The sequence below is a fragment of the Buteo buteo genome, chromosome 6 (assembly GCF_964188355.1).
Source record: "Buteo buteo chromosome 6, bButBut1.hap1.1, whole genome shotgun sequence".
Taxonomy (NCBI): domain Eukaryota; kingdom Metazoa; phylum Chordata; class Aves; order Accipitriformes; family Accipitridae; genus Buteo; species Buteo buteo.
In genome coordinates this window covers 29189040-29202345 of record NC_134176.1, presented here as the reverse complement: position 1 = coordinate 29202345, position 13306 = coordinate 29189040, and the positions used below count along the sequence as shown (strand labels likewise).

Here is a 13306-nt window from a genome sequence, read left to right as displayed (position 1 = left end):
CTAAAGAAACATAAAACTGAAGCCAAAATTGTCTTCAAGGAGGCAAGTTTTCCAAACACACCTCAAGCCCACCAGCCCCTCAGAGATATTTCACCTATACTTCTTTTTTTTTTTTTTTCCTATTATTCAAGGAAGTTCACCTTTCTGGATGATGCTTACGTTCAAATTCCCTTTCCTGAATGTGAAGTGTGTATCACACAACAAATGTAGCCATTTCAGTTATTCAAGCATATAATATTTAAAATCAGTTGAAATACAGGCCAAAACCAATCACAATTACCTTAGCATGCTTTAATTCCAGTTCTGCTAGTTCCACCAGATTTTTTCTGAACGCTGCAACTCTTCTTGTCTTAAAGTCTATCAGTTCTATAGAAAGAAAAATGGACTCATTAACAGTATTATTGCTCGTGCCCTCAACTGTTCACAGACTTTCCTTCAGGATGGAAGAGGTAAAGGGTGAGAAAAGGCAACAGGAAAAAACTCAAATTTAATCTCAGCGCATTCCAGGCTCAAAGGTACTGCTACACTATTGGATGAAAGCAAGCCATCATAGCAGGTCCTCATCTCTAGCTAACCTTTTGTGGACACAAAGCTCTTTTGAAAAAAGACTGCAATGTGGATGCTTTTAAACATTTCATTCTCTTATTCCATGTGCACTGCTCTTTCAAGGCTGATATGTGAAAGTCTTTAGGGAAGATACTAAGCTAAAACTAGCATTAAGAGCAGAGGAAGCAAGTACGCTTTATGCATATACCTTTGTGGCTAAATAGGATCACTCATTCTCCACTGTCTCATTTATAGGAATCATTAGCAAGATTTACAGGCTCAAACAACTCTTAAATTATAAACACAGAAGAGCATGGTGTTTAAACTTTGAACAAATCTGCCCCAAATAACGAGTCAGATGACTACTAACTCACAACAATCTTAGCCTAAAAAAAAGAGAGTAAGTTTCCAGGAAAAAGGCAACATGTAAATAAGGTTCCTTTTCTCTAGGAGCTACTGTAACTCTGCAACTTCAGTGAAATCTCATTTCATGATCTCTCCCTTTTCTAATGTAGTATCACCTCTGCAACAGACTGCTGCCTTCACAGAAGAATGCGTAAAACCAAAAGAATTTCAACAACACTTTAAAAGATTAGGTTTCCCTGTACTGCTAGCAATTATCATTTTGTATCCTATCCTATGCATATAAAAAAAAAGTGGTTAACAAATAATTTGCACCTAGACTTTGCTCTGCCTAATGAAGCTACGAGCCACCAAAGGAAAATATCATTTGAACTTTCCAAAATAAGTAAATACTGATTAAAAGATAATAGTTCTCCTTAGGAAACAGAACAAAAATCTATTCTCATTAATGACATCCTAAAATCTGTTGATTTTCGAGTAGTAACATAGGATCAAAGACCACCCAAATACCTTGTTTTGCTGATTCAGAAATTTTCTCAAATTTCTGACAGCATATTTGCTGAGTAGTTTCAGCTTGCAGCACATCTTTATTTTTTGCTCTTGCTTTATCCAATGCCTTATTAGCATTTTCATAATCCACTAGTGACCTAGATCTTCTATATAGGAGATCCTATAAAAAAAAGCATAAAGGATGTATAGACTTTACACAAATCTACCCAAAGATTTCAGTATATACAAAGTAATAAAAAAAAAAATCAGATTAATTTTAGTCTTTCTTGCTGTATTCCAGTTCTTACGAAAATATTTGCATTCACTTTACTTCATTCTGCAAGTCACAGGAATGTCCATACTGGATCAGACATGCAATTTAATATTGTTTGGTCTGCATCTTGTCTGACAGAGGCCAGCAACAGATGGCTTAGATGATACTCCAAAAAGCCTAAGAAGGTACAATCACGGGAAATGTCACAGCTTCTTAGATTAGAAACAAACTATATTTAGATTATGTATTTGAAATACACACAGGGCCCACGAAACAGCAGTAGCATTTTTTGTGCAACAGTTATTGCTGTGATCTTCTAACTACAGATATTTTCTGTCAAATGCTTCCTCATTCTGTCACGTTACTTAATCATCTTACATCAAACAACACTAAGAATGAAATCTTCTGTAGGTATAGAATATCAAATTTGCCCCATGTGTTTTTGTATCAGCACTTGCATATCATCTGGAATATTCAATTTTAATAATATTAAAGAACAATTAGAATTGCTTGCAGTCTACAAGCAGCAAACACATTGCAAACGCATGAACAATTCACCAACAGCTCTTCCACTGTTTTTAATTATACTGCACGATTTGGCCTCAATAAGCAGATCACACAGGTCCAGTCTCACAGTCAGCAACTGCATTGTTACCTCTTTGTATATACAACAGAGATCCAGGTTTTACAGTTGAGGGAGAAACTGAAGGCTAGAAGTGGCAGCATTTTAACCTATCTACTGTGTATTTCTCAAGATGATCCCTTATCTTTTTTTTTTAAAGAAACACTATTTCACTGAACAAAAACTCATAAATTCACCTTAGCAGCTTGAGATTCCCTTAGGTAGTATTTCAGAAGATCAGAAAGTTTAAGATCTTCATCAGCAGATACCCGGGCCTCTATTTTCTGGAAAAACAGTAAGTAAAAGCATCAATTTAAAAACACCCAGACTTTGGGTATTCACTTGTATGATGTAAATACAACATAAAATATACAACAGTACATGACAGATTGTCTTTTTCAAAAACGAAGATCATGCATTTGTGACAGAATACTTAAAGATGCATGAGAAGCAGTATTATGATTTTTATTAAAATGTAAGCAATAACCTACTGTGTGAGCCGTAATTGACAACTAGCTTTCTATTTTAAACAATGCTTTCTTCCCAATTTCAATTATATGTATCATATACCAGAAAAACAGCAGAGAAACAAAAACTTATCTAGCATAAAAGAGGTGCACAAGAAGTTTTATACAGGTTTTCAGATCAAAGGGAAACAAATTTTTAAGGCACCTTTGCAGACTAGTTGTGTAAATGCATGCATTAAATGGTCCAAAAGACCGATAAACTTATTTGCTTGTATTTGAAACAGACATTTCTGTGAATTTAGAAACAGAGTCTGCAAGTGCATTTTTTAAATCTTAATTTTTAAAAAAAATTCTAGAAGGCAAAATGTTAGGTCAAAGCAATTAATACCATTAATTTTCTTTAAAGTACATATTTATGCAGATACAACTGTCTGTGTTTAGGAAGTGCACACATTTTTCATTTGAAAGTTTTCCTGATACATGGCATACATCTTCTGCTCTACCAAGCCAAAAAAATAAGGCAAAAGAGACAATATATTTGAAAATCTGGTTAGAAACATCAGCAATAGTATTTCTGAGTCAAATAATTGCAGAAACACATCTTGGCTCCAGAAAAAAGCAGCATAACCACCATTTTTTGGATTAAGGATTACATTTCTTCATTTCTTTTTTCCATAACAAGTTCTGTGATGCCCAGTAACAAGTACAGAAGGCCTCTAAGCATTTTAGAAGAATAGCAGCTTTACTAGTTTATTACGTAGAAGACAGGAAGACTGCCTAGAATGTTTAGTAGACTGAAGACTCCTAAGGATCAAGCATTTTACAAAACAGACGACTGAAATCTTACGCTTTTTGATTCCCTACCACACATTACTTAAATGCTTCATATGGAAGCATCCATAAGACATCCGCATATTAATGTCTAGTTGACTCAAGATGTTCTGCCACTTCCAGGATGTACACAAAGAATAATCTAAAAAGGTTTCATAGTACATACCCTTGTTTTGTCAAATAACTCTGATACCTTCAGAAAAAACCTGCACAAAGGAAACAGCTTATATTACAACATTAAACAGTTTAATTTCTAGAACTCCAAATACAATCTGTGTCTGGCAACAAAGACTGTAAAGGCACTGCTTAGAATTGTAATTCACAGAACACAGAGAACATAATAGTTCTAAATTGTAGCAGTTGAAACATCTGGGAATTGTACAACTTAAGAAAAGGTAAGGGACAAACAAACCATAACGGATGGATGTTTATTCACTAAAGACTAATTGCACAGCTCCTCAGGGATTCTTTATGCTTCTGTGAATTAAATCCTAAGCATCACCACCCTGGTTAACGGTCCTACACTATTATCAAGTGTCCTTCACTCAAATTTGAATGTACTTTTCTTCAGACAATAAACATGATGCATGCCCTACTTGGAATTCAGGGAGGCTAAGCAACAACGTGGCACATCTTCGTCACAGGAGACAATACAAGGGTTCAGTGTAACAGCAGACTGAATTACAGTCAAATCATACTATTTTGACAGAAGACAGATGCGATTCCTGACAGACCCCAACAGGCTACATCAAATCTCAATACTATAATCAAAGTAATGGATATGTAAGCTATCACCACATTTGGAAGTATATCACTATAATTCAGGTAAATTAATAAAAATAAGTTAACTTTCATACTCATCTCCTACCTGTTGTCACACTAACATGTGCATGTTCACAAGCATCAACATCTTTAAGCTAGTTAACTTTTACTTTCAGATACACCAAACTTCAGATTCAAGCAAATCACTTAAAGATTAAAGGACAAACATCTGTATGTAGAGACCCTCTTCTATTTTCAAAGTTTTAGGGATCTCTGTAGATTCCTTTCTCTTCCTAAAGGCAATAAAATTGCCAGAACAACAGAACATTTTCAAGATGTTGGTACAGGGAGCACCCACAAAAATCACTATACTCAGACTGAGACGTGTTCTCGCTGCACGTCAAAGCACTTAAAACACTTTAAAAAAAAAAACAACCTGGTGAAAGAGTTAGGGTTTTTTCTTTTTCTATGAGGACTTTTCCATTTCATTTGCGTAATTTTCTACAAACTGCAGAAAACAGCTTTTTTTTTTCTCCAGACAAATATTAAAGCAAAAATATTAAAGCAGCCTGTTACAGAAATGAAATACTAGAGAACAAAATCCCTTGAAGTGACATAACTATAATAAATTCTGTTTCTCATAACAAGACATCTACCTATCTCAGCAGGTCACCATTAAGACTGCTACTTAGCAAATTCCCCCACAGGTTATTAACAATATCTTACTTGCATATATCTGTGGAGTCCTGCGTTCCTAATGCATATAATGAAGAACCAATTCTATTATAGTCATCCGCCACATCTAGAAAAACAAACAAGCACTTGTTTTACTATTTCATTCCTCTTCTTTCTGAGAATTTTGAAATTTCTCTCTTTCTTCAAGAGTAGGTGGGTTTCTAAAAGGAACATGCTTTAACACAAAAGCAGAAATAAAATTTCAATCATGTCACTTATGAAGGATAACTTCACACAATAAACACTGTGCTATCACCAAATCGTGAAGTCTGTAATTTATCTAGGAATACTTAATACAATTAGTACCTGATGGGTAAATTTATTGTGCAACTTTGTTAGGCTTTATTTGGTGGAAGATGTACAAACTCAATGGCTAAAGTCTGAATTTAAATCTGAATCTAATGCCTAAAGCTATTTGAAAAAAAACACAGGCTAACAATAACAAAGAATAAGTCTGTGTGCTTGAGAGCAGTAAATTCAATAAAAACTGCAAACTACCAAAATACGGCGCTATACGCACAACACTTTTTCTAGCACATGCCTAATTTTCAGGAAACCCTTATCTCATCAAGTGGTCACTGGTTGAAGTAGCATTAGTGTTAAAGCATTGTAAAGAATGAAATTAGAGCAGGGTTTGTAAAGAAGGCTGTGTAATTTGACTAGTGAGGTATTGCTATGCAGTAATCAAAAATAAAATCTTTGCACAGACGGCTTTTTTAAAGAGCTTTTAGTATAAACTCAATGGATGATGAAAACACTAACAGATCCAAGCAATGAACAGGAAAATATATTTGCTTGTTATTTTTGAAGTTTATATGTCTTTAAACAGATTTTTTTTTTTAAATAACACAACCTTGTTTTAGCAAATTGAGTGGGTCACCTTCCACCCAATTTATTACTCCATACATCCCAAGGGAATCAGTGCAGCTGGTTACAGCGAAGAGTGTTATTAGGAAGCCATTAACCTCCCTTTCTATCCCTCCCATTTAAACGTAAAAATAGATTTTCTGCTGGAAATAGGAAGTCAGTATCTCTGCAAGCCCTGCAGCTCTTCGTTGATAAGTTATCAATAAACTACAGATTGCCCATTTCCAAAACAGGCTTCCCAGGTCATTGCTCTGCTTCTCTAGCCAGAATTTCGAAAGATGCCATTTGTCCCAATTCTCAGGTTGATAAAAGTTGTCAATAAACATCCTAGGTGATTTGAGTCTGAAAACCAGTGAAGCTTTGTCACAAGTTTAATCAATCCTTCCCATCAGATCGTCTACAACCTCATTTCTAAAAATTTTCCTAGTTCTACAACCAATGTGAAAGGCTCTCTCACTACCTAAAGTTTGGCACCTAACTACCATGAATGAAGTTCAGTTTTCATTTTAAGAAAGCAAACAAAACACCAGAAACCACTTCCAGTGGGAACTGAATGAAGACACAGGGTCCCTTAGTACTTCATTAAGCCATAACTGACTCTCCCCATCTCCTAGCATAGATACTAAAGCTGCAAAAGACTTGGTCTTCATACAATAGCAAGAGAAGCATCTAAAGAGCTCAGTAAATTCTTGGTTTAATGTCTCATTCAATATCCACTTTAGAGTCCTTACCAATAGAGATTCAGAAAAGGTTTGTGGCCTGGTTTTTTTGTGAACTATATTACTGTAGATAGTGAAGACAGAATCTGCAAATCAGACACAAACTTCAAGAAAGCAGAGAGAATCTAGTAGTTCAATTTTGATTTATCCAGACACAAAAACTTAAAATCAAGGGCAATAAAGGTCAACCTTTTTCTGAGCTTCTCAAAACACAGTAATCCTAAACCAAACACAGTAGTTCTAAACCAAAGATCTTCCATTTTCCCAAATAAATGCACTGCACTTGAGATGACTATCTAGAACTTCCAGAAATCACATTAGCTAGCACTCAGCTCAGAAAGAGAAATTAATAACTAAGTGGAAAAATCTCACTTCAGTAAGAAAAGGGGTCGTGCAAACCAAGCTACTGAATGTACACATTCCAACCTCCATTCTAAAAGGCTGAAAAATGGAAACCTGACTTCCCAGTCTAGAACTAATGGCACGAATAGGAGTTTGCTGCTCAGCAAGGTAATGCAATGCCTAGTGTGCCAAGAAATTGCACTCGGATGAACGCAAGCTCATCCAATCAAGAGCAACTTCATTAGGAGTAAAATCACATATAATGCTATATCACCCACCTTTACACTTTCAAGATTAAGAATCAGACTTCAAAAAAATATTATTACATAGAGTGTGTTTCTCTTCAAAGGGATAGCATGAAGAATCAAGATATCTTCAGTGTCGCATCAGGCTGTTCTTACTCCATCCAGTCTACTACAGCAAAGGCTACACTTTGAAAGTCAAATTAAACTCCTTTAGACTATCCGAAGACTACACTGGGAGAAATTAACTCACTTTTCACGTGCAAAGAGAGAACTAAAAATTACTGTTCCTCATGAACCACTTCTGTACACTTTAATTAGTACTATTTTTACCCCGGAAAAAGAACTCACTTTTATGCGATCTTGTCATTTTATCAGATTTGGCAGAGGCATCTTTGACTCGGTTGTGATATTCTACAAGGAATGTTCTTTCATGTTCAAAGAAGTCATCCACATCCTACAAAACATAAGAACAATTTAAAAAACAGGATTTCACTCACTCTGTACAGAGCAATTGCAGAGTAAATTTGCATATATTGCTGTTGCAGTGACATGAAATGCAATCTATTTTTATTGTCTAAAACACCACTTATGTAAATCGATTTCTTCTTCACTTATTTTATCATGATTATTAAGAATTCATAACAAGCATCTTAAAGTTCTGGATAACAAACTTGAAGTGAAGGAAATAATTTCACTACTAACTACCACTTTGGTGACACAAAAATAGAATAAATGTCAAGTACTTAATAAAAGGACATCTACCTAGAAAAAGGGGAAAGGGGAAAAAAGCCACCCAGTTGCACAAGATGCTATGGTCACAGCAGAGACGATATGAACTCCTAGCTCAGGAACGCTGATATTGATGACAGATTTCTTTCAAGTTGGTAAATGCAGGTAAACTAATATTTTCCTGTATTACAATTTGAGATAGTTGGTTTATATTTATTTAAAAAAAAACTCTAAAATACCACAGATCCTCAGTACCATAGAATAGCCTACAACATGGGCTTTGAACAATGTGCTTATGAAAACTGCTGGTTATTTGGACTTTATATTTTTCTCCAAGTCATAATTAATCCATGGTTATATCCACTTTCCAGCAGTTCCAAAACTCAAGATATTATAACTAGGAACTTTAGCTCCTCTAATTTGTTTGCAAATGGAAAGTTACTATTAGAAAGAAAGGAGATCAAAATCATCTTCTGCAGAATTCATGCTTGTTATAAAACCAACCTTTCAACTTTTAGAAAAGTTGAAATGAAATTGAATTTTCATTAAAATTCTTTTTTTTTTGTCTCAGTTACATTCTTGCATATACTGGGAAAAATAGTATCACCTCTACTGCTGGTCTTAGCTTTGAAACAGTAGAAGGATGTTACAAGGGTGATAAAATTCACACTGTGTTAGTAACTTCTAAGCTGCAGCAGTTGCCAACGCTAGTGCACCTTCCCACTATATAAAATGGCAAGCCAGAACAAAAAACAGATTATCAATAATCTATGGATTAAAAAAAAAAAAAAAAAAGCTTAATTTCATAAAACACGGGAAAGAGTAGTGAAAGCCCTCTTTCACAGAAGCAATCAGATAGCTCTCAGTTATCACGCATCCAGGGCGGCAGGTTCCTTTCCATGCTCTGCCTCTAATTCTTAAGTTACATATCGCTACAAAAATCCCCGCTTCATTAAAAAAAGGGGAAAACAATGCTAATACATTTTAATTCTTGATATATTAAGCAGTAATCACCTTTACTCCTGAAACAATGACACCATCTGCTGATTTAACCATATTTTTAAAGAAGTCTTCGAGTTTCTCTTTCTTATTTTTCCCACGAACACTCAACTGAAAAAACAAATTCATTTATGAAGTTAGTTCATCTTCTGGAGGCAATAAAAGCTTTAAAAAAAAAAAATAGAACTACATACCACAACTTGCTACTCCTAAATCAGTTTTCCTGCTCTCTGCTTAGTCTTATACTCTGCATTAATGGGAACAGGGCACCATGCACCCATAATGACAGAATTTACTAGACTGTACTTTATCACCTAAGATACTATTCCGGGGGGGGAGGGGGGGGGGATCAGCAACATTTTAACACCTACAGATAATACCAAATGTATAAGGTGTTATACATTTAGTTATCAGTAATACAGTATTTATCACACACAGTATGGCTGTTGAGTTAACCTAGCATAATCAGGTTTTGCTCTTTTAAGTGTAGAATGGCAGATCTTTGACTTTCAGAAACTACAGAAGCATTTACCCCTCACTGCACAGAGGATAATGTTGGTTTCAGGCTCCTCATGCTCTTCCTGTCCATTTAAATTTGCCCAGTTTAGGTAAACTGAGTTCCTGAACCAGTAAGCACTTCTGCAGGAAGCAACAAGAGGATCCTCTGTAACATATTTTGAAGTTAAGCATGTACTCAGTTGAGCCAATCTTTGTAATGATTTCTTCAACATTCAATGCTGATTTCTGCAATTTTAAAAAGCAACTAAAAACTGTTTGCAGAATATGAGCAACCACTAACTGCAACACTAAAGAGTTGTTATGAATCCAGAAAGTCCTCTCCTTTAACTCAAAATTAGATAGCAACTCAGTATGTAACATGTAGCCATACTAGTCCAATATCTAGAAAAAAAATTAACCAAATTTTCACCTACATTGTTAACAAAAAGGCTTTACTTATCAGAACATTTCATTAGAAATCCTCTCTAGTTTTGTTAGCAACAGAATTTAATCCACAGTTCCAAATGCTAAAAATTAGCATTGTCTTTGTTGCATCATCCTTCCCCATAAAAAAAAAAAAAAAAAAAAAATTCAGTCAAAGAGTGGACAAGTATAACATCATGTGAAATCAGCACCAAAAGCTAACCTTTTTAATCCAAAACATACTGGATTCCCATTAATATTTTTGATGCTGAGGCTAGAGCATATAGGGCATTTGGTTCCCCAGGTGGCAGGAAAAATGAACTCCTACAGACTAAATGAATTTCTAACTTTTACAATACAAATATGTCTGGTATGAAGGAATTGATGCAATTTGCTCCAGGAGGTAAAGCCCCCTTAATCAGTTTTCCATCCTACCATAAAAGTACATCTTGATTTCTACTGCCAGCAATTCAGTTTTCAATACTCACATCCTGATTATATTCCAAGAATACATGGAAATTTAAATCCTTTCTCAAAATAGGATGTGCTGCCACGCGACACAAAAACACTTCATGCATTGCAACTGTCTTCTTGAATATTGCCAAATATTCACTGAAAACAAGAAACAAGACAGACATAAGAAATTCACATGAAGCAATTAAGCTTGAGATAAGCCTAGGAGCAGCTTTAAGACATCCTCAGTCAGGATACAAAATTATAAGCTGATATAGTAGAGGTTATCACTCCAATATTTGATATATACATAAGTAAATAGTACGACGGTAATACTAGGGGGAAATTCAAAGCCCTAACACATTAAAGAGAGACTTTTAACAAAGATTCAACAAATACATTCTAATTTTTAATGCTAGCTAACACAGACTGGTTTGCTGAAAGTGTAACCTCATTTAATTGTCCTTTGCCCGACTCCCCAAAAATCAAGATATTGAGGTACAGACTACAATCACTAGGCACTATGTAGCTGATGTGCAAATTCCTTCCTCCCCATCTCCATCCCCTTGCCTATTTGCACCCTCCTTACTTATTTAAATATTCATGTAGTTTTGTTAGCTGTTCAGATAGTAGTCTTTTATTCCATGTTAAATCACCTAGGCTTTTTGGGCTGAAGCTTACGTGGATATCTTGCTTCATAGTGGTTCTAGAAGTGGAATTAAGTGCTGCATTTGGTAGGTACAACCAAAAAAAAAAATCACGTTTAACCATGACAATCACATAGTTGCCCAGTTCAGCCAACTCAACTTTAAAGCAATTACTCATTTGTGATTTAATTAAGAGGAAAGCATTCTTATCAATACAAGTTTGCTAGAATTCATTTTGCTTTGAAAATCCAATGAGTAAGATGTAACTTGTCCAGAAATGAGGAAGGCGCTCTTTTCCCCATTCCGAGGTCAAATGGTGAAATGATAATCAACACTTTTGCTTCCACTATGTGCAAGGAGGTTAAGATTTACATACCAGCAAACCAGCAGGGCCAGTGTTGGGAGATGTTTGATCTCAGTGAGAGTAGTAGTCATTCAGTGAAGACAAAAAAGGAGGATGCAGAGGATGGAGGTGGCAGTAGAAGAAACCCAAAGTTTTCTGTGTTATCCAACCCCTAACCAGACCACAAGAGAATCATGATCAGGGCCGCTGGAAAACCACAGATTCTTTAAAATTTATAGTGTTTTGCTAATTTTCAGTTTTCTGCATATGAAGTGTATATCTACTCTGCTATAAATTATATTGTACGTAACACCAATACAGAGCTTTTTAAGATGTTTGCTCACAGCAGCTGGAGTTCGGAGAGAAAGCAGCAGTTCTAAGAGTTCAGTGTACTTTTCTTGCCAATTCAGAGCTCTTCATAGAAGCAGTCTAGAAGCAGTGTAAATATACACTTGAAAACTGAAACCAATGACAGGAAAAAGATCAAAGAAGTGAATGCATGATAAGGAAAGGGGATGAAGCAAGGAGAAACTTCACTGTGTAACTCAATATGGAACAAAAAGCCTTAGAGCAGATATTTCAATACACATTAAATTCACAGTAAGGGAAAATACTATTTTCAGGAAGTATATTCTCCTTGTGCAAAAAAAAAAAAAAAAGGGAGGGGGAGTGTCAATGAAAAAAGTATCTTCTAGTAATCTCCATATTTCCTGAGGAACAGAAGGTTGGCATCTATGTTTACAGTACCAACCACATGCAAAAAACCCTAGTTCAATCACTACATGTATAAACCCTGAAGTCTCATTATGCTTATAAAATGTGGAACACCAAAACTAAAAAAGATGGAGATTACCTCCTCCCTTTGTAGGTGTTCTGTGAAGAAAAGGATGTAACTCGTTTTTTTCCTTATAAAAGAATGCTCAGGAACAAGCTGGGAGGATGGGGTTCCTGTTTCAGAAAATCTTCCATGAAATTATTTCTACAATTTTCCTAATGGCTCTGATCATGATCACTAAGATAACCCTGGTTATGTAGCAACTGGATTCTCAAGCCTGTATCTCACAGAGAACCATTACAGCTAAATCAGAAACATGGGACAGCAAACAGCATTAAAAGTTGAGGGATATAAAAACAAAAATAGTAATCAAGTCTACATACGCCTCCAGTTCTTGTTTCATTTTGGTGAATTCTTCTTTAGTCATTGATCCTTCCCCTTCTCCAAGTTTCTGCAATTTCTCCCTTGAGGCATCAAAGTCAGGCCTGGGTGGTGCCGGTGGAATCTGGAATTGAATCAAATTTTTTTTAATTGCTCATCTTCTCAAACAACATCCGTTCAGTACAGGAACTGTAGATTGCCTGCAGCTTTTTAATATATGGCTCTCTTTCATCATTCATTACAGCATTTATGGATAAAGTCTCTCATTCATGAGTTAGACATGCTGCATTACTGTACCAATTTTGGCCAAGTGTCCTTGAAGATTACCAAAATATTAACTAATGGCTTCAGTAGTTTAATTACAACAGAAACCAAATAATACCTAGCTTTCCCATGACAATGAATCAAAACGTGAAATCATTATTTTATAATTAGTTTTGTTTTAACTTATTCGATAAGGATTATTTCTTGTTTAAAGAAAAAAAAGAATTCCACAATGGTTTTCTCACCATCCATTTATAAATCCCCAAAACTTTAAACTAAAAAAACCATTCCATATTGTTTGCAGGCACTAGTTTTTTCTTACAGCACTGTTGACATTAAAGATACATCTGTTGAAATAACAAAGCACACAGTAAACAAGTCTCTAGGTTAATCTTGTAATATAGTGTATTAACGTTGGAAGACAAAACAGCACAGTCAAACTAATCCTGAATTGCTATCAGTAAATGGACACAGAACAAAGCTAAACTATGCTTAAATTTTAGTTCACCGATATTTGCCCATTGATGCGCTA

General features: G+C 35.3%; 1 protein-coding gene across 2 annotated transcripts in view; it reads right to left on the bottom strand.

Moving 5' to 3' along the window:
• SNX6 (sorting nexin 6) overlaps window positions 1-13306 on the bottom strand; it is a 29210-nt gene that overhangs the window by 7936 nt on the left and 7968 nt on the right. For both annotated transcript variants that reach the window (XM_075030300.1, XM_075030299.1), the window contains exons 5-13: window positions 12513-12634; window positions 10400-10523; window positions 9006-9101; window positions 7611-7716; window positions 5081-5156; window positions 3759-3798; window positions 2492-2578; window positions 1420-1579; window positions 281-366 (exon numbers count right to left, since the gene is read on the bottom strand). In XM_075030300.1, the coding sequence (XP_074886401.1) occupies window positions 281-366; window positions 1420-1579; window positions 2492-2578; window positions 3759-3798; window positions 5081-5156; window positions 7611-7716; window positions 9006-9101; window positions 10400-10523; window positions 12513-12634 (897 nt within the window). The remainder of the gene's footprint in view (window positions 1-280; window positions 367-1419; window positions 1580-2491; window positions 2579-3758; window positions 3799-5080; window positions 5157-7610; window positions 7717-9005; window positions 9102-10399; window positions 10524-12512; window positions 12635-13306) is intronic.